The 21,858-nt window shown below is 50.8% G+C and overlaps 1 protein-coding gene across 1 annotated transcript; it reads right to left on the bottom strand.

Annotated features, from left to right (window-relative positions):
- Positions 1-1,076: 1,076 nt before the first annotated feature.
- Positions 1,077-21,858, bottom strand: LOC122390109 (GTP-binding protein Di-Ras2-like). Its single transcript, XM_043382768.1, has 5 exons — positions 21,725-21,858; positions 10,939-11,095; positions 7,514-7,668; positions 5,154-5,280; positions 1,077-4,843 (listed from the first exon to the last, which is right to left on the bottom strand). Exons 2-5 carry the CDS (start codon positions 11,074-11,076, stop codon positions 4,664-4,666), a joined length of 600 nt encoding a protein of 199 aa, XP_043238703.1. The 5' UTR covers positions 11,077-11,095; positions 21,725-21,858; the 3' UTR covers positions 1,077-4,663.

Genomic DNA, 21,858 nt, shown 5'->3' with positions numbered 1-21,858 from the left:
TTGTTCATAGTGGTGTGAAATGTGGTTGGGGTACGACCGACAACCCGACGGGGCGAATTTCGCACTGGGGTACTCAAAATTTGAAGAATTTAAGACGTTTCCATGAGTTTTGAAGGTATGGATAAGTTCTAAAAATCCGGTTCTCCTTATCTGGGCCATTAACTCCATACGGTCCAGGAAAGCTGGCACACTACCTTTAATAGCGGCTAATGCATGTTAATGATTCGTGCAAAAAGAAAAGGTGTCAGTTTTGTATCAACTTCAATAACTCGGCATAACTACTAGAGCAATTGCGCTGAATCTTGGCACGTTGGTAGTGAGCGAGTAGTGACCCACCTGACAATGCATATTCATATGTCACAGTTGGGAGGCCACTGCACGTGCTCACGTGCAGAGGCTGCTTCCTGATTCGAGAACGGCCACTGCACGCGCCGATTTCGTTAAAATTTTGCGCACTGCTAAGAACCGGCGAGTATAGTGGCTTGCAAAAGTCAGCTGGAACACGACGTGCAGGGTGGCGCTTTCATATTTCAAGAACAGCTCGGCCGATTACGCTCAAATTTGGCACACTGCTAGAAACCAGTTAGCATGGTGCCGTGCAGAAGACAGTTGAAAGTGCTCCCTCGCACTTCCGCATGTGCAGGGCTCACTCTCGCGCTCGCTCATCTATCGCTCCAAAAGGCGTCTTACTGGTTTTTCCATCTTGTTGATAAGGTAGAAAGCTGTCGATGGGCGTTTGAATATTGAAAGTCGGTTCGGTTGACCTTGAGATCTTCGTAGGATGCTGATTACCCCCCCCCCCCCGCCAGTAATCCAGGAGCATGGTACTGACAAGGAGATGACCATCGAGAACACAAGCACTGAAACTCAACATTAAGTACATCCACTAAATAGCGCCGAATGCAGGGCACAGACAAATGGAATATTTAGTAAAATGCAAATAATGAAATTTCTTAGATTATATATTTTGAATAAAAGGCATGCTTCTAACAAATACACAGTAAAAAGCAAATGATAATGACCCAAAAAATTAGTCATGCAGCGCACGCGTCAAGTCACCAATAAAACACTCAAAGTCTTGTTATTGGTTTATTGCAGAGTGATTCACCAATGCGACCCCAGATCCGTAGCGTAGGTAGTTGAACCTACGAGTACACAGCAGCTCTCTGGCTAACAGGCTACCAGCTGTGCGGCTGCCCAGGGTAACGGCGCGGCTCTCTGGGGTAACGGCGCGGCCTCCGGGGTAACGGCGCGGCCCTCCGGGGTAACGGCGCGGCTCTCCGGGGTAACGGCGCGGCTCTCCGGGGTAACGGCGCGGCTCTCCGGGGTAACAGCGCGGCTCTCCGGGGTAACGGCCTACCAAGCACGCGGCTCACGGGCAGCGGCGGTGCTGCGGTGCCACGCCACGACAAGGGGCCAGCTACTCTCAGTGATATGTGACTACGTATGGACTGCCAGCGGCCACCACCGCGCCGGCAGACGAAATGGGGCGACCGCCGCCGGTATAGCGGACGCGCATCACAGCTCAGAACCAGGAGAAGAGGAGCGGCCAGTGAGGGGAGGGGGCATCACAGGGGCGCCGGGGGCGGGGCGGGGGGGGGGGGCGGGGGCGGCCGAGACCGGCGGGCCCGGGGGCACAGCGGGCCGCAGCCCACGCACGGTGCGCGGCACGCCAGTATACAACAAACTCGTATGCACGTGTGCAAAAGTGACGACTGTCATACATAACTATATCGACGGTATGCATCAAACATCGACAGAGCATTCAACAGGAAACAGCCAGCTATTGGTTTGACACGGAATAAAGTGAATAGCACACTGTGATGGATTCGAAGCATGAACCATCGGACATGGTGGACGAACTAATTTTGAAATAGTGGCACACAACTCAACCCTCGCAGTGCCAGGGGGCTTACGCCCCCCCCCCCTTCGTTTTTTTTTACAAATAACTCAGAAGCTATCATAGACAGACGGCTGAAATCGGGTCATGTTCCTATTGATACATCATTTTTTCAGCTTGTACTTAAAGTTCAAGCTGAGGTCATCTCAGGTCAGGTCACTATGGAGTGCCCCAGCCTCAGAAAAAGCTTGAAATCTCACCGCAACCACACTTGCCAACAAATCAAATTGAAACGCTCAAAAATCATAAGCTTACTATTACATAAACTAACTCACGACGGCCATCTGGTACGCATTTGGTGCAGATAAGGTGCAGATTCCGTCAAATAAGGTTCGGTTCAGTGTGTTTCTTAAAAGCTATCAGTTTCGGCTAATCAGATGCCTATACACCTCATTTTTTCAAATCATCAGACATTTTTTCGATTTAAACACTGAAATAAATTCATGACATGAAGATAATTTTAAGACATTTGCTGCAGAGTTGGTCAAATTAGCTGCATTCGCCAGACAGCTAGCCGCTGATCACGAATCTGGCATCCATTTTTCTCTCAGCGTTCATTTAGAGTCTCCGGATGGCAAAATTATTTTACTTATTATTACTAACTTGAATCAGTGAAATAGCCTCTAGCAAGGACGCTCTCCCATGACCTAGACATTGGAACAGCCTTGTACCGAAAGATGAACTACACATTGGGACCTAATAAGCCTCAAAACATTTCAAAACATCTTGGAATTTAGTACGCAAGATGTTCGAAAAAGTGAAAAGTTTGAGGTCAATTTTGAGCATGACCTTGACCTTTCATTTAGAGCACATTTTCGGAATCAACAGATTTCCATCTTTCGTTTCACTCCCATTTTAGCTGGTGGTGTGCATCCTGCCCTTCTCTTGAACACTTACTCTGAGATTACTACACTTGTAACGGGTTTTGCCTTTGATCGTGACCTGTGACTTTGAAAATTGACCTGAGATAAAAAAAGTTAGATGATTTAGAATCGTCTTGTAGAGACCTTTCGTTTGGTACCACTTTTGTTTCCGTAGCTCCCTTAGGTACGGCGTAAGACAGGGGATGGGGCGAAAAACGCACCCCATGCCCCCCCCCCCACTTTTCAGCCATTTTTCAAAGTAAAATATTTATTTTTGATTTAAATGCAACATTAAGAGCAGGAAATGGCTCAGCAAGGTGAGATGAGCACAAAACTGCAAAACAAATTTTCATAGGGGTATTGAGGCTCCCAAAAAGTGACAATGAAGTTTCGCTGCCCCCCCCCACTTTTCGTGAGGTTCCTACGCCCACGACCCCCCCCCCCCCGTCTGCGGTGGTTGGGATTACCCCGCGCCCCTCCCGGGCCCGGCCAGGTTAAGCAGAAATCGCTGTGAATGATAAGGGAGGCATGGCGAGGCTTGAACAACAGTCATGTGCAGCTGAACTTGAGTAATTTGTGCGGCTCATGATAACTTGCGACATAATTTGAAGGAGCTGCAAAAAAACATAAGTGTTTATGCTTCTTTCATTTTACTAGGCCTTCCATTACTTGAGAGGATATGCTACTTTGAATCGTTGTTTGTAAGTGCACGATTGAGTTAGCAAAATTTTCATATAAATAAAAATATCATATCAGGCACATGGAGTCAATGACACTGTTCCTGCCAGTGCCGCACATTGCGGTACCTGATAACAATGGAATTCTACGCGACCACTGATAGAAACTCGGACAAATACGACCTAAGTAAAAGGCTTGCGAAACTACGGAGCATCTCGCAGTTTCACGGAAACAACCTCTCGGTGAGAAGTAAACTCGCTTGCGATTGTGAGAACATCTCACAGTCTCACATAAGCACTGATTCGCTGTGAGTAGGTACCAAACTCAGGTGACAGAAAGGGTCACCGCTTACTCACCTCGGTACAATTCGAGTGAACAGTGGCACACACTCCCACCTCTGCGCGGCCCTCGGCCTGCCGCACCTCCCTCCCTCGCAGTCCGCCCGGCGCAGCGATACACGCACCGGAGCGCGCTCGCTGCGCCCCGGCTGTATCGTTGATGATCGTTGCCTTCGTGTGTGTGCAATGGCAGGGTGGTGGGCCTGCCACCTGAGCCGTGCACTCGGCTTCGAGAGGCACTAGCCGGGCGCACAGGTCAGGCCGGCTCGGCTACCCTCAACTTTAGGCATACGCAGGTCAGACACCGGTCATAGCCGCCAGAACTCGCGTGCCGAGAGCGCCGGCCGCCGGGACTGGGCGAGGGCCGCCGGGACTGGGCGCCGGCCGCCGGACTGGGCGCCGGCCGCCGGACTGGGCGCCGGCCGCCGGACTGGGCGAGGGACGCCGGGACTGGGCGAGCGCCGCCGGGACTGGGCGCCGGCCGCCGGGACTGGACGCCGGCCGCCGGGACTGGGCGAGCGCCGCCGGGACTGGGCGAGGGCCGCCGGGACTGGGCGAGCGCCGCCGGTCGGGTCCGTGCGGCTGGTGGCAGGCGGGCCACGCAGATGTGCGGCCCAGAGACAGCCGTACGCCAGGCCCGGCCGCGCAGCTGTCCTCTGCTCCTCTGCTCGCCGCGCGATCCTCGCACCGCCGCTGCCGCCCTCGGAATTTGTACCGGCGACACGAGCGGCCCACCGGTCCTCCAACCGGTCCGCTCCAGCTCGCGGCACACTGCGGGGCCTCTCGGGGCACACTGCGGGGCCTCCCACGGCGCGCCCCGGCCGTCCCTCGGCCTCAGACCGCCGGTATAAAGACCACGCGCCCTCTACGACACCTGTGTTTTCCTACATCAGTTCACACTTTTCCTTGATTTTGCGTGTGCCCTTCTGCGACTTCTTCTTGCCGTCCATTTGCAGAGTCATGGTACGGGTTTTGTCCATGTTCAGCAGCTCCTGAAACAGCTCCTTGACGTTCGTGTTATTTTTGGCTGAAGTCTCCAGAAAGTTACACCGCCATTTCTTCGCCTGTAACGACAAAAAATGAAAGAATTTCATGATGTGTCGTTAAAAAGGCAAAAGCGAACGGGAAGAGTGTGAGCTCGTTTCGTATGACCTGGGAAGATACCCCCCCCCCCAACCCGAGATTCGGAACAGTGGACAACGGTACGAGTATGAGTACGACAATTAAATTTCGCAAAAAGGTTTAAATAGTTACCTGGATTTTTCATTGCGAATGCAAGGGTAGCGTCAACGGAGCTAACCAATGAACAGGACCAGAGACTGGAGACTGGACTGGATAAAGGGGCGCCCGTCCAGCGAACAGGTGCTCACGTACCTGCTCCTCGCCCTCCGTGTGGGACACCTCGCGGTTTTCGTTTTCATCGCACTTGTTTCCAACAAGCATGACCGGAATGTCCTCCTCTGAGCCGCTTTTGACCTCCCGGATGACCTCGAATATTGGCCTGCATTGTCAGACAATAGCACGTACTGTGTGAGGCACTGCACTGCCAAAACTAGGCAGCAGGCGACAGTCAAAACGCATAGAAAACACCAGACTGATTGGTAAAATTAATGAACATTAGATATAATGCTATCCATGCTTTGTTTCAACTCTGGATATGACCATCAGCAATTTAAATAAAAATAGCGTGCATAACAAACTGTCAGAATAGTGAGCCGATCGAACGAGGTATTCTTTTTTAACGGATCAATCTGCCAACAATTTAGTGTTCGTTATTTGACTCAGCCTACTGGGAAGGAGGATCATAGAGGTCATAAAAATCTCCACTTGATCATAAGGTGATATTGCACATGTCCATTGCCCAATCACCACTGTCCACTCGAACTCGATGGTGACCCCTGATGCTACCATGTCCGGTCTCGCACCTCCAAAGTCCTAACCTTCTACCACCACTGATTGCATCCTGTCCCCAACCAACCTTCCTGTAGCGAGCCCTGAGGCGAGTCAGTCTCAGCACCGCGCCCCAGTGTCCCCCAGTATCACGCCCCGCGCCCCTCAGCACCGCGCCCCAGTGTCCCCCAGTACCACGCCCCGTGTCCCTCAGCACCGTGCCCCGTGTCTCTCAGTACCGCGCCCAGTGTCCCCTCAGCACCGCGCCCCAGTGTCCCCCAGTACCACGCCCCGTGTCCCTCAGCACCGTGCCCCGTGTCTCTCAGCACCGCGCCCAGTGTCCCTCAGCGCCGCGCCTCGTGTCCCCCGGTATCACGCCCCGCGCCCCTCAGCACCGTGCCCCGTGTCTCTCAGCACCGAGCCCCAGTGTCCCTCAGTACCGAGCCCCGCGCCCCTCAGCACCGCGCCCTGTGTCCCCTCAGCACCGCGCCTCGTGTCCCTCAGTACCGAGCCCCGCGCCCCTCAGCACCGTGCCCTGTGTCCCCTCAGCACCGCGCCCCTTGTCCCTCAGCACCGCGCCTCAGTGTCCCCCAGTATCACGCCCCGCGCCCCTCAGCACCGCGCCCCAGTGTCCCCCAGTACCACGCCCCGCGCCCCTCAGCACCGTGCCCCGTGTCTCTCAGCACCGCGCCCAGTGTCCCTCAGTACCGCGCCTCGTGTCCCTCAGTACCGAGCCCCGCGCCCCTCAGTTCCGTGCCCCGTGTCTCTCAGCACCGCGCCCAGTGTCCCTCAGTACCGCGCCTCGTGTCCCTCAGTACCGAGCCCCGCGCCCCTCAGCACCGTGCCCTGTGTCCCCTCAGCACCGCGCCCCTTGTCCCTCAGCACCGCGCCTCAGTGTCCCCCAGTATCACGCCCCGCGCCCCTCAGCACCGCGCCCCAGTGTCCCCCAGTACCACGCCCCGCGCCCCTCAGCACCGTGCCCCGTGTCTCTCAGCACCGCGCCCCGTGTCTCTCAGCACCGCGCCCCGTGTCCCCCAGTATCACGCCCCAGTGTCCCCCAGTATCACGCCCCGCGCCCCTCAGCACCGCGCCCCGTGTCCCCCAGTACCGCGCCCCGTGTCTCTCAGCACCGCGCCCCGTGTCCCCCAGTACCGCGCCCCGTGTCCCCTCAGCACCGCGCCCCGTGTCCCTCAGCACCGCTCCCCGTGTCCCCTCAGCACCGCACCACTCAGCACCGTGCCCCGTGTCTCTCAGCACCGCGCCCCGCGCCCCTCAGCACCGCGCCCCGTGTCTCTCAGCACCGCGCCTCGTGTCCCTCAGTACCGAGCCCCGCGCCCCTCAGCACCGTGCCCTGTGTCCCCTCAGCACCACGCCCCTTGTCCCTCAGCACCGCGCCTCAGTGTCCCCCAGTATCACGCCCCGCGCCCCTCAGCACCGCGCCCCAGTGTCCCCCAGTACCACGCCCCGCGCCCCTCAGCACCGTGCCCCGTGTCTCTCAGCACCGCGCCCAGTGTCCCTCAGTACCGCGCCCCGTGTCTCTCAGCACCGCGCCCGTGTCCCTCAGCACCGTGCCCCGTGTCCCTCAGCACCGTTCCCCGTGTCCCTCAGCACCGCGCCCAGTGTCCCTCAGCACCGCGACCCTCAGCACCGTGCCCCGTGTCCCCTCAGCGCCGCGCCTCGTGTCCCCCGGTACCGCGCCCCGCGCCCCTCAGCACCGTGCCCTGTGTCCCTCAGCACCGCGCCCGTGTCCCTCAGCACCGTGCCCTGTGTCCCTCAGCACCGCGCCCCGTGTCCCTCAGCACCGCGCCCCGCGCCCCTCGGCACCGCGCCCGTGTCGAGCGTACCTCAGCTCCTCCAGGCTCTGCCGCGATGTGACGGAGAAGACCAGCACGAAGGCGTGTCCCTTGGAGATGGAGAGCCGCTGCATGGCCGGGAACTGGTGGCTGCCGGTCGTGTCAGTGATCTGCAGCGTGCAGATGTTCTTGTTGCAGCTGATCACCTGTGAGCACAGCACCCGGACCGTGACCGGCCGGCGTTGTACATACGGGCACCACCGCCAACGCGGCAGCAGACACCGGCACCAACACACATACACGGTCACACACCGACCGACTGACCGACCTACAGACAGACAGACAGACAGACAGACAGACAGACAGACAGACAGACAGACAGACAGACAGACAAACAGGCAGACAGACGGACAGACAGACAGACAGACAGACAGACAGACAGACAGACAGACAGACAGACAGACAGACAGACAGACAGACAGACAAACAGACAGACAGACAGACAGACAGGCAGACAGACAGACAGACAGACAGACAAACAGGCAGCTATCGCTGGGTAAGTCGCGTCCGCCGGGACTATGGGACGGCCGGCCTGGGTAAGTCGCGTCCGCCGGGACATGGGACGGCCGGTCGTCGCGGAGCGTCGGAAGTCGGTCGCAGCTCACCCCAGCCCGGCCCAGCGACCGGCGCGCGCGCACGATCCGTCCCGGTGCGGCGTCGGCCGGGCGGCCGTCCATTAGCCGGTGCTCTATTTGTGGTGCGGCTGGTTGGCCGAATCAATTACCTACACGTCGGCTCGGTGACCGCGCACGGACAAACGTCACGGCCGCAGCTGAACAGCCAACCGGACGCGCTGTGTCCGCCTACATATCTAACATGGAATGCTCAGCAATATAATATAGGCTCTGAGGTAGATGTAGGCCGTGCAGTGCCAGTTACGAATCCCTTACACCTGAGTTACATAGACTTATCCGTGTTTCGGAGTCGAAGTCTCAGACGGAAGAGTCTGGGGTCATAGCAGCCAGTCAGGGGTCGTATCGGGAGTCGAAGTCGATCAAACCACCGTCAATCCGACAACGAAAGGTTCAGTAGGTACCGAGCGAGCGAGCGGGCGAGTTTACCTGTGGTAGCGGAACAATATCACCATGCGCGACCGGGCCCGGCCCGGCCCCGTGACGCTTTTCAGATCTCAGCTACCGCCCGACCGACCAACAAGCAGTCTTCTGCATCAGATCGACCCATCCCTTAAATAATGAACTTGTCTTCTTTTCATCCATATGGATGACCAGGACGGCACGTACCAAGTGCCAAGTTAGCGTTACCCGATGCGTGTATGTTCTGTTCACAATGAAGCCACAGTGATTAGGCGGATTGCGCTGAAACCTGCCCAATAGGTGGACTACATATCATGGGCCGAGTGATGCATTCCCATGTACCACAGTTGGGGTGCCAAGTGTGCACGTGCAGAGGTCGCTTCAACATCTTAAATGTAGGCTGATTGCGTTAAAATGTGGTACACCGTTAAAAGCAGGTTAGTAACTGATGTGCCCGCACAAGTCCGTTTGAGTCTCACTTTGCACGTGCGCACGTGCAGGGTAGGTACCGCTTCCATATCTCAAGAACGACTGGGCTAATTGCGTTCAAAGTTGATGCATGTACGGCCTTCCAGGTATTAAGTGGTTGGTTGCCAATATCACAACAATCGATCTGCATTGACGAATACGTCTAATGGCTGTTGAAAACCACTGCCAAAAGGTGTGCACGAGTCCTCTTCTCATTTCTGTTGAGTCATTTTACAGGAGTGTCTCAGTTATTTAAAGTTATTACACCAAAAGCACATACAATAGGCTAACCAACCACTCTTTTGCTGGAGAGCCGTACATTTTACGCGTATGTACATAGTATTTTACTTTTATTTCACAATTTTCGCTGTCATAAAAATGCGCGGAGGAGGAGCAGGGACACAGCGGCTCCCGGGGAGACGGAGCCGGGAGCCGGGACACAGCGGCTCCCGGTGAGACGGAGCCGGGACACAGCGGCTCCCGGTCCGCGGGGGATGACAATTCAGTCTCTCCTGGTCGCGCCACCAGGCCGCGGCTGCACTACCGCTGACATTTACGAATAAAGGTCAAAGTGGTCGACCCGGAGTGGGCGTCAGCCACAGCACTGGCAGCCGGAGCAAGGCGCGAAGACGATGGAACAAGGCAACAAAAACGGCGACGTAGACGGGACGAAATATACCGGACCGGACCAAACCGCACGCCACGGGACAACCGGATCGCAGCAGGCGGGGACAGACGGGACACGTACGTACGTCTTTTGTGTGCGAATGTGTTTGTTTTTTGTTGGGCCCCTTCAGTCTACGAAGACCATTTAAGAGTCATGAAATGGAATGATAGGTGCGAAGCATTTTGGACTGATTCCACCGCAACTTGGTGCGTCGCTGTGACTGAGCCCATCTGTAGATAGGGCGGAAGTGGAGATGTCAATCGAATGCTTACTGTTAGGCATATCAATACCAAACCGACACCGAAAATGCTGGTATTTGGCATTCTAAAGCTGACGTTTTTGGCCATTTCTAGGTCGCTGGTGTATGTGATGCCTGTGTCTAGCATAAAGTTGGCATTTTTTCTCAATGTCTCAGGTTGGTTTTGTTGCACCTGACAAGTATCTTTCATGGTTTGGTCTGTATTTAGCTTGACATCTGTTTCTAAATGATCTGCAACAACATCAATAAACGGAAATGTTTCATCCTTGTGGGACAGGACGCATATGAGTATAGGGAGTCCAATGATCACCGCCTCGTGGGGGCTTTACCGTCTATCAGTCATGTCTGGTGCAGGTGGCTGTCGGTCCGGACGGTGTGGGGAGGTGACCGTCGGTCCAGACAGGGTGGTGAGAAAGACGATCCTGTCGTCAGTCCTCGCCTATCTACATATAGACAGGTATGTCCTCGCCTGTCCATAGGTGTCCTTATCTGCACATAGATGTGCCCTTACCCCTCTATAGGTATGTCCTCACCTGTCTATGGTGTCATCACCTGTCTATAGATGTGCCCTCACCTGTATATAGGTGAGTCCTCACCTGTCTATAGATGTGCCCTCACCTGTCTGTAGATGTGCCCTCACCTGTCTGTAGATGTGCCCTCACCTGTCTGTAGATGTGTCCTCACCTGTCTATATGTGTGTCCTCACCTGTCTATAGATGTGCCCTCACCTGTCTGTAGATGTGTCCTCACCTGTCTATAGATGTGCCCTCACCTGTCTGTAGATGTGTCCTCACCTGTCTATAGGTGTCCTCACCTGTCTGTAGATGTGTCCTCACCTGTCTATAGATGCGCCCTCACCTGTCTGTAGATGTGTCCTCACCTGTCTATAGATGTGCCCTCACCTGTCTGTAGATGTGTCCTCACCTGTCTATAGGTGTCCTCACCTGTCTGTAGATGTGTCCTCACCTGTCTATAGGTGTGCCCTCACCTGTCTATAGGTGTCCTCAATGGTCGGTATGTAGCTGTCGCGGAAGGTGCCTTTCACAAAGCGTAGCACCAGCGAAGACTTTCCGACGCCTCCCGCGCCGAACACCACCACCCGGTAATCGTTACTCTGTTCCGGCATCCTGCCGAGGCTCGCCACTCTGTGAACGGGGTGGTATATGTCACTCTGTGGACAGGGTGGTATATGTCACTCTGTGGACAGGGTGGTATATGTCACTCTGTGGACAGGGTGGTATATGTCACTCTGTGGACGAGGTGGTATATGTCACTCTGTGGACGCCGGACGGAGTGGAGTGTCACTCTGTGGTACAAGCGAATTTCGTAGCAGTCACAGGTCGGCTGGAAATGTCAGAGTGACGTTATGTTTGGCCGATTTTGCTACAAAACATGGGCTTAGGGCAATTGCTCGGCATTGGTCACAGGCTTCGGTGAAACATCGTTCGGAATTTAAAATTCAAATGTCGTTGTTACCTCGCGTGTCCTCGTTTCGTGCTAGTGTTAATAGTAACGGATGTCTCAAACCGTGAATTACCAACTAACTTCTCCACTTCATCCACGCTAAAACCAATCCAGAGTATGGGGATCTGGGAAAGTGGGGTAAGACGGACCAGCTGAGGTTTAACCCTCGCCCGCACATGGGGGGGGGGTTGCCACCCCCCCCCCAGGTAGTCTTTCTGCTCTGCATTAAACATTTTTAGAGCTAGAAAGCTGATTTTTCGTATAACTGCTCCTCTATTTTTTCTTGATGTCCACTGAAAATTTCAAGTTTCTGTGATGTTTGGTTTCGGAGATATGACCTTGTTTTTTAGGTCATGTCATGACCCAAATGGCCAATTCTCAACATCTTGCGTTTGCCATGGGCCTTGTGAGCTTTTGACACCTTGATTTCGGCCTTTTATGCCAGTCTTACCTCCCACCTATCATGAAACATGTTGTTCGACGATGTACAGGTGTCAAGGTCAGGGTCAAGGTCAACCTAGGTCGTCGAAGATAATTGCGTTTTAGGCAAGCTGAATTTACTCTTTGTGAAGTTTTTTGACTGCATTTTTAGTAAAAGCTTCTCGGATCATGATTTCATGTAATATGGACACAAAAACAATCGTTGCACACATCAGTATACACACAGACACACACAGACATACAAACACATATAATTGACCTTGACCTAACTTGACCTGAAATGACCTCAGCAGCAAAAATCTGGTCGGGTAGTGTGACATAGAGGTTCTAGCTGGCTTGGCACCAGAAAACAGCATCGTCATCGGTATATGATAAGCAGCGCACTTGATATCCAACGGTGACCCAAAACAGCAACATTTTTTAGTTTGACCTGACCTGGAAGGTCAATGACTGATCTGAGAAGGTAAAACTGGGTATCATTGGATTCGTCTCTTCCCAAAGAATCTTTTTGGTCTTTACCGCTAAGCTCTATCTCCAACAGGAACGAAACGGCGCGGGGGGGGTGGCAACCACCCCCCCCCCCCATGTGCGTTCTAGGATGGGAAAATGGCATGTGCGGGCGAGGGTTAAGGCCGCATATCTTGCTACACTGCTTCGTAACTAACATTGTTTATAACTGTATAGCCTTCTGAATGCTAAATCCTTTCTCTTTTAATATGTGCAAAGACTGAAGTTCGCATTAAAGAAATATATGTGGTGGCTGCTGTTAAAGGGAGTGTGCCACCTTCCAATGATTTCCCATTTTATTTTTCCTAGGATAAGAAGCTCCTGTTTTACCTAATATCGCAAAAAGAAATAAAAATGGGCCTGAAATAGTGCTATTTCGCCTAAAAGTTTATCGGTTTTTCGATATGTATAACAACTGTAGTGGGCTGACCTGCAAACAGGCGTCGGCAACAATCGCGAATGCGGCGCACATGTGACAATAAGCAAAGGTCATTATAGAGTTACGACGTACGGGAATGAGTTATCAGCTGTCTAATCGTAGACAACACAATGTCGAACTTAAACTGTAAGCCTGTATTGGTATTGTTTCTTTAATTTGGCTGTCGAGCATACATTTATGATTTGAAATATGATTTTATGTAAAATAATTGATATGAAACAGCCTTTTCTTAAGTTATGACCCCATCTCACAACACGAAAGTGTCAGAAATGACAATGATCAGCTGACGCATTTTTCTTGGCCGAAATCAGAGCGCGCGGCCCGACGCACCACCACCGCACCACAAAGTATGAGCAGAAGACACCTAACAGGCGTGTTCGAAACCGCAGGAGATGATGATGAACGGGTTTATCGAAACTTGATTGGATGAGCCTTTCGGTAATAGCGATTTTAGTGTGTGCATTTATTGTTCATAGTGGTGTGAAATGTGGTTGGGGTACGACCGACAACCCGTCGGGGCGAATTTCGCACTGGAGTACTCAAAATTTGAAGAATTTTAGACGTTTCCAGGAGTTTTGAAGGTATGGATAAGTTCTAAACATCCGGTTCTCCTTATCCGGGTCATTAACTCCATATGGTCCAGGAAAGCTGGCACACTACCTTTAAAGGAGGACATGTCAAAAGCTCCGACAAGAAAAAACGCGGGGTGAGACGAACCACCCAGCAGCGCCTGCTATTCATCCATGTTTGGTACGCTTCTAATCTCTACTCTTGTAAGTTGAAGTAACCAGAGTGGTAAAATAACCATTTGAGCCTTTTTCTACTCCGCCACCCATTAACCCGCGCTCCACTGGGGGGGGGGGGGGCTATTCATAGCCCCCTTCCGTTTTCTGCAATAACTTCCAAACCACTTGACGTATCGACGCCAAACTTTCAGTACCTTCGGCTGCATCAATTTGAAACGTTGTGTCAAAATTGGAACTTCTTAGCTACCATAGGTTGGCCGGAAATGACGTCAGAATGACGTCATATTCGGCCGATTTCGACGCAAAACATTGAACAACAGCAATCGCTCCCAAGAGCTCAGTTTTTAAGCTAGATCCAATTTCTTTGCATGAAAGGACTCAGAATTGACTGCGCTATCAAATTGCGATCTTGGATTTTCAAAATTTTGAAAATTTCGAAAATTTTATATAATAATATTCAAAATTTATATTTTTATATTTTTTTTCAAAAAGTTCCTGACTTTTCGAAAAAACGGCATATATGTGACAGAACGCATGCTTATGACTAACTCTAGCAAGTTTTAGCTAAATATCTTCAAAAATGGCCAAGTTATACGCATTATTGCAATAAAATCACAATTATTAATTTTTCAAATCAATTTTTCAGTACGTAGGGGAAGCGGGGGGAATACCGCCACTGTGGGAAACACCGCCACCCCATCTGGCGGCGAAAGTATGCAATGTGAAGTGTAAAAATCCGTTATTTCCTATTAACCGCACGAAGGTAAGCGTCTTCTGATTTGTGTTCCGGTGATTCAGTGTAATCGAAGCTTAATGTGGGCATTTAAAGAAAAATGTACATTCTCTTATAAAAATTCGATGAGCTGGGAGCACTTTTGAATGTCTTTAAGAAGAGATTCATTTTGATTTGTTTGATTACATCGAAAAATAATTGATCGGCTTTGTCCAGTAAGATAAGTTTGCTTGAACCGTGTAGTACATTCTTGCCGCTGGCGATTTTTGCTTATGATCACTTATTGGGGAACGCCGCCACCCCGTGGCGGTGTTACCCCGATTGAGGTTGCGGTGTTTCCTGTTCGTAGCGTGATAAGTGATGAAACTCCCAAAGAGACGCTTTTTTATGTTCGTAGATGTTCCTAAGTCGGGAATAAGCAGCTTCTTTGATTTTTTACTTTATACAGGGTGATCCAAAAAAATTGGAACCCCTAACTTAAAATGTCTATAAGTCCGAAAGTATTCATTTTATTGACAAATTACGAACACCATTAGAAAGAGCATTAAATCCACCATAAAATCACGTCAAATTGGTGCATGTATGTTGTACAGCATTGGCACACTATTAGCTTTTGGAATGAGCGTCAGAAAACTGAGTGAAACGAAATTGCCAAATGTTTACAATGCGCTGAAATCCGTTAGCATTCTATCTGTTGTCTTTTTGCGAATAATACCACATTCAAATTCAATTTTATTTCATTAAATTCTACACAGAAGCACATAGTAGAACAGATACACGCGTCCTAGGTTCCGCTGTTCATCACAGCATGTGCTCAACGCGAGCTCCGGGGGCCGTCGCGCAGGCCTGCAGTTGCTCGGGGACAGCTCCAACTGCGCGGGCCAGCAGTCTCTGGGACAACTGGTCCCAGCAGGCTGTCAGCCTTTCCTTTCCTTACAATAGCACGTGAATGAGCTATTTTTATTCATGAACCTCCAACAAGCGACATGGTCAGAACAGCAAACCGTTTATCACTGATTTGCGCATAATGTTCAAAACCGTTTCACTGAGTTTCGTGACACAGATTTTATAGGAATATGTCTAGGGCACTATTTATAATAATAAGTAAGTACAATCAACTTGGTTTTATAGAGAATTGAACGCTCTTTCTAATGGTGTTTGTAATTTATCAATAAATTGAAAATTTTCTGACTTACAGACATTTTAATTTAGGGGTTCCAATTTTTTTGGATCACCCTGTATTTTTCATGCATCCCGACCAAGCACTTGCCAGCTGTATAAAACTGGCAAAAAGCTGATGTACCTATACCTATTTAGGTGTCCATTACCGATTATTTGCGAAAATTACCACTTACCGACAGGAAACTCATCGCACGCGATCTCTGAACAATTAAAAGCTTTCTTAGGAATGGGTTGGGTTATCATCAACACCGGTGGCGGGGTTACCCACACAATTTGTAGGCGGCAAACATGCAAGGTATTTTTAAAAGTCGTGATACATGAAAACCTTTTAGGAGCATGCAAAATAAGTGCCTAAAACACGTGAGAAAATGTTTAAATATTGTAATCAAGACAATAACTACTAAGAGACTTCACACATATTCTCTCATTTTGGCGAAAAGCTTAGGGGGGCGGTGTTACCCCCGCTTCCCCTATTTGACGTTGTACACTAATATAAATAGCACCATCGTGTTCCTGAGCTCAAACTGCATCCAATAGACACCTTTTTTGTTGAAAAATTTAAACTTCAAAATTTGACCTTTTTTGACCTGAAAGTGACCTGACTTAAGCTAGATTCGACTTAAAATGACCTCGAATAACACAGATGACATCAAATTCGAAATCAATAGCCTAAATGGACCATAAAATATGTGTCACGTGACCGAGGCATGATATAATATTTCCGTGTCCTGTGATGACCTGACCCTGACCTGAAAATTAAAGTACAAGTTTGGTACCCTCAAGTTACCTAGAGCATCTGTTCACGAGTGTGGAAACAAAAAATGAGCCTGATCTGACCGGTGGGACTAAATGCTTACTTCGAAATCTAAGCTGCGTTGCGGCATTGGCGGTTATGTGCGGCGTGTATGCCGCATGATTAGTAAGCGGCGACCACTAAATTAAAGACTCAAACGCTCCGACCGGTTCTCAATGAATAACACTGCATACCAAAAATGCCAACCGCTCTCGTCATAAGATATTTAGCTTTAAATAACTAGGTTATCTACATCATCATTTTGAACCAAATTAATACTTTCAACTTAACTCACTCATTCCTTCCTTTGTTGGCTCCAAACAGTCTTTCGATTGTCTGGAAATCGTATGCTAAATCCCGTACCTGTATGCGACTGGTGCATATAAAGGCCGATAAAAGAATTTGAATAGGCTCTGGCATGCGATTTCCTGGCTACCCAAAAAAGTCTGTTTCAGTCTTGCTATCAAAACATGACCTCGCCCGCACAGGGGGGGGGGGGTTGATGCAACCCCCCTAAGGTTTTTCGCGAATAACTCGCTTAAAAAGCGGCTGATCGCGACGAAACTTTCAGTACCCTCGCATTGATCAATTTAACAACCACCCTGAAAATTTCATGACCCTGACCCAAATGACCTTTGACCTGTGACCTACTTTTCGAGACCATGTTTGGCCGGAACCGCGATTCAGCGTATGTCGGCTCGCATTAGCAGCGCGTTTGCAGTCTTTTCGTGGTTTCAAGCGTTCAAACATGTGATATGATGTTGCCCCCATGCATTAGGGTGGGTGTCAAGGTCACCTGAAGCCTTGAAGGTCAGGTCAGGTCATTGACCTTTGGTGACCTCGGTTCACTTTTTCGAGTTTGACATGTTTCTAGGCCAGTTTTTTCGAGCTGAATTCGAATTAAGCAACCACATGAACGTTTACAAAGTAGTTTTGGTGCCTTCGTAACATGTTACGAGGCTGTCAGAGGCGGTTGACACCTACTACAAATACCTGGCAGGACCTCTACTGGTTGACCTGACCTGACCTAACCCGACCTGGCCTAAGTGAATGAAGACATCATCTGTGATCAAAACTAGCATGATATTCGTGATCAGCACCCCGAAAAACCCCATAGCAGCCACACTACGACGTTCTAACAGGTCCCAATGTTCCCGCCTTTTGGGTCATTGACTGACCTGGAAGGTCAACCGATGACCTAGGACCTTAAAATTGGGTATCATCGGCTTTCTCTCGTCACGGGCAACACGCTCGTTTTTTCCGCGAAGCTCTAGCTTGATCAGGAGCGAAACGGCAAGGGGTTATACCTTATACGTTCGCGGCTGAGTATTAATTTGGTTCAAAACAATGATGTAGATAAGTTAGTTATTTAAATCTAAATATCCTATGACGAGAGCGATGGACATTTTTGGTATGCAGTGTTATCCATTGAAAACAGGTCAAAGCTATTGAGTTTTTAATTTAGTGGTCGCCGCTTACTAATCATGCGGCATACACGCCGCACATAACCGCCAATGCCGCAACGCAGCTTAGATTTCGAAGTAAGCATTTAGTCTCACCCGATCTGACTTGTAAGACGGCGGCCAGAGCCCAAAATGTGAACAAGCAAAAATACTAATAATTTTTACTTTGACCTGCCCTGTGACGTCATCGGTGACTTCGATGTCAATGAAATTAGGTTTCGCTCGACAGTTTTTCCGGGGATATCAGACGCCGTTTGAATTTTGACGATCGGCCCAGTAGTTTCGGAGTTAGGAGGGGGGCTATGGAGAGAGCCCCCCCCCCCCAGTAGGGCGTGTTATACGCAGACCCCAGTGGGGCGCGGGTTAAGAGGTGACCAGGAGTGCCCCCATCGTAAGCCCAGCGACTCACAGCACCTTACCTTAACACCAGACAAGAATAAAAAAGGATAAGTCGCGGCACTCCAAGCTAGGAAAAGAAGGACACATAAATCAAGCAAAAGAAGTGCAGGCAACAGGTTAATACCATCGCCGGGCAAGGGGGAGGGGCAGGTGCCACCCCCCCCCCCCCCCATAGTTTTTTTTTCGCGATAGCTCCGAACACGTTGGCGATAGAGAGCTGAAACTTGACATACCTGATCTTTGATTCAAGATGAATCTTTTGACATCAACCGCATTTTCGGGTCAGGTCAAGTCACTAACCTATGACGTCATAAGTGAACCTCTGCACGGTCTTCAGATATCGCAACTTCGCAACGCCCTCACTGCCAGAGGAGCTTTCACAGGGAAATGAAACTTGCAGAATCCAGTATTCATTACAGTCTCACAGCTTGTGTATCTTGGAATTTTGCTTAAGGTCATATGAGGTCAGGTCATTTTCGTGACCTCACCATTATAAGTCAATGGGGAAAAATGAAAACTGCTATTCTGGCGCCGGGAACGATCTCCAACTATCCCAAGTTGGCATGAATGCATGCTAGTTAAGCACTTGCATGCATGACTCACATGCAACAAGGACTCATTCCTGAAAAATAGCTTACTGAAACTTATGTCAATGTTTTAGAAAATAGCTTTTCATGTACAAGGCACAGTGGACCACCACAGGGTAAGATGGATCACAGTGGTCCGTCCTGTCCCAAATCTAAGTTCTCTCATTTTCATCAAGTATATGTTAAATAGCCCAACATTGCGAAACCTTGCCTGTCCTAAAGTGTGACTATAACATTGTTCTTCACAAATCACAGTTAAGTGCAAATAATAATTAATCGTACAAAAAGGCGCCTTAGACCTCTTATATTCGATCGGTTTGACCACAAACTCAATAGCTCAAAAGCCATGATTCCTGGCCACATGAGCCAGTAGCGGCGGAACACCCTCAATTAAGGAGGGGGGGGGGGGCACTGCCGACTTTTGGTCCCATTCTTTCCATGCATCGCCCATACGGCTAATGTTAAAATGCCAAAATCAAAGGGGGGCACGGTGCCCCGGTGCCCTTCTCGTTCCGCCGCCTATGACATGAGCTCAAGGTGGCCATTGGTACGAAGGAAAACAAAGGTAGTGCTTTCCTTCGCAGCAAATGGATAAAGCAGCATAAAGCAGATTAAGCTTCAAGCAGCAGATACCAGCAGCGGTTCAGCCGGGAAGGCAGGTGGTCCATTTTGCCCCGCTGGGCTGTCTTGCCCCACCTTCCCCTACTGCGGTGCTGGGTGCACCACCACTAACATGAAAGCGCTGATCAGTGCTGCCATCTAGCGAGGATGCGTCAAATCAATCCAGAGTACTGCGGTGCAGCCTACATGCAGGCGCCGATTAGTGCTGTCATCTAGCGAGGATGCGTCAAATCAATCCAGAGTACTGCGGTGCAGCCTACATGCAGGCGCCGATTAGTGCTGTCATCTAGCGAGGATGCGCCAAACCAATCCAGAGTACTGCGGTGCAGCCTACATGCAGGCGCGGATTAGTGCTGCCATCTAGCGAGAATGCGCCAAACCAATCCAGAGTACTGCGGTGCAGCCTACATGCAGGCGCGGATTAGTGCTGCCATCTAGCGAGAATGCGCCAAACCAATCCAGAGTACTGCGGTGCAGCCTACATGCAGGCGCCGACTTGCGCTGCCATCTAGCGAAGATGCGCTTAACGAATTCTACTGTGGTGGAACCTACCTGCAGGCCTGATAATTAATCAGCGCCTGCAAGTAGGGTTCTGGCAGCACTGGACATTGCGTTCATGCTGATTGTGGACTCAACCGCAATACCCTGCATTGGTTTAGTGTGGATGAAGTGGAGATGTTAGCTGGTATTCCACGGTTTGAGACATCCGGTAGGTACTACACCTTTTACACCACAAATCGGCGTCTGGTCATTCAATTTCGACACTTTGCATTGGATATCGACAGAGCTACCTACCTCCGATTACTCGAGAACAAATAGGCGCAACGAAATGCGCGATGCGGTAAACGAAAGAACGTGACGAGATGCTCCGAATGAGCACTTGAAAGTTGAATTTTGAGGTCACAGGTCGGGTCAAGGTCAGGTCAAACACCTGAAATTGGGCTATTAATAACATGGACTTTAAAAGGTCTTACTGGGCGTGTCTCGTCAGAAACTCTGTCAAGACTGTGCACTATCCCTTATAAGTGCTACACGAGTGTCAGATCCATAAAGGGGTCAGTCAAGCATAGGTCAGTGTCATGGTCAGGTCAATCCGGTAAGAACATATTTCCTAAAATCAAAATTGGTGTCCGCAGCATATGACACATGCTTTATAGGTACTTTTAGGCGTAGAAAACGATGGTGACATTCATTTAGTCATAGGAGTACAGGTTTGCTCCAAAAATATCGATTTAACCCGCACCGGGCCGGTGCTCGGCGCCAACCGTGCGGGCCGGGTGGTATCTAATCCCCCCTCCCCCTCCAACTCGGTTCCTGGGCCACGTACACGCAGTAGGCGGCGTTCGAAAGAACGTCAAAAATAATGACAAAAAATATTTCGGTCATTTTTTGGGTCAGGTCCAAGGTCAGCGGGAACTGATAGAGCTACAGCACCGCGGAAAAGCGCATTCGATAGCTCTTTTAATGGTCTGTCGCCAGCATATCCTCAGATTTGATCTCAGGCTAACGGTTTAACCTCCAGAGCACAAAAACTCCAAAAATGGGCGTTTTTATGACAAAGAGTTTTCTGCAATAACTTTTGGCTGAATGACGTGACGATGTTTATTTTACCAGCATCGTGTTCTTCTCGACGAGCCGAGTCGAATGAACTATATTTTGACCTTGAAAGGTCATTTTGAAAACTTGACCTCAGGTCAAGATCCCGAACTGACCGCAAAGGTCATGCTGCACATCAGCCGATCCGTATCGTCGAGCTGAACACTCTGAGGTGTTTTCATCGCTCTAGCATGTCTCTATCAAAAGTTATTGTCGAAAAACTCCTGGGGACCTCTCATGAACTGATATGACCTCAGGGGCAGAAGGAGAGGTCATGGGTTCATTTTTGGGTTCAGCTTTTCGAGTTTACCCGTAATTCGATGTTTGAGAGTGTTTGGAATGACGTTCGTCCAAAAATGGCGCGCCGGTTAGAACGACCCCTCCCCCCTCCCCTGCCAGGTCGCGTTATGAAAAATGTCCTGCCAGGAATAGGATTAAGACGAATAAAGATCGCCCTCCAGTGTCCCACTCACCACCGTGGATCCACCTCTCCAAAATGGCCAGAGATCGCCCTCCGGTGTCCCACTCACCACCATGGATCCACCTCTCCAAAATGGCCAGAGATCGCCCTCCAGAGTCCCACTCACCACCGTGGATCCACCTCTCCAAAATGGCCAGAGATCGCCCTCCGGTGTCCCACTCACCACCGTGGATCCACCTCTCCAAAATGGCCAGAGATCACAGTCGCCGGCGCACAATCATTCACTTGGCACTGGGACTGGGGGCGGCGGCGAGCACGGCGGCGCCATCCCGCCGGCGTTGCCGACCCACCTGGGCGAGCTGGGCCCCGGGCGGAGTCTCACCTCTGGGCCCGCGGTCAGCGGTCAGCGGTCAGCGATCAGCGGCCCGCGGTCAGCGGTCAGCGGTCGGGCCGCATTTCCGGTGGATGGCAGCAGCCGACACGGCTCCGTACTGCCTCACTGGCCGGCCGCTGGAG

The sequence above is a fragment of the Amphibalanus amphitrite genome, unplaced genomic scaffold (assembly GCF_019059575.1).
Source record: "Amphibalanus amphitrite isolate SeventyFive unplaced genomic scaffold, NRLGWU_Aamphi_draft 000382F_arrow, whole genome shotgun sequence".
NCBI classification, from domain to species: domain Eukaryota; kingdom Metazoa; phylum Arthropoda; class Thecostraca; order Balanomorpha; family Balanidae; genus Amphibalanus; species Amphibalanus amphitrite.
This window is presented reverse-complemented; position numbering and strand designations above follow the sequence as displayed.

Excerpts from the sequence above, each read along its gene's own strand:
- LOC122390109 (XM_043382768.1), bottom strand. The coding sequence starts at position 11,076 with ATGCCGGAACAGAGTAACGATTACCGGGTGGTGGTGTTCGGCGCGGGA. Across the intron at positions 7,669-10,938 it reads TTGAGGACACCTATAGACAG|GTGATCAGCTGCAACAAGAA; the intron begins GTGAGGGCACAC and ends CTGTGCTCACAG. Across the intron at positions 5,281-7,513 it reads CAGAGCCTGGAGGAGCTGAG|GCCAATATTCGAGGTCATCC; the intron begins GTACGCTCGACA and ends CTGACAATGCAG.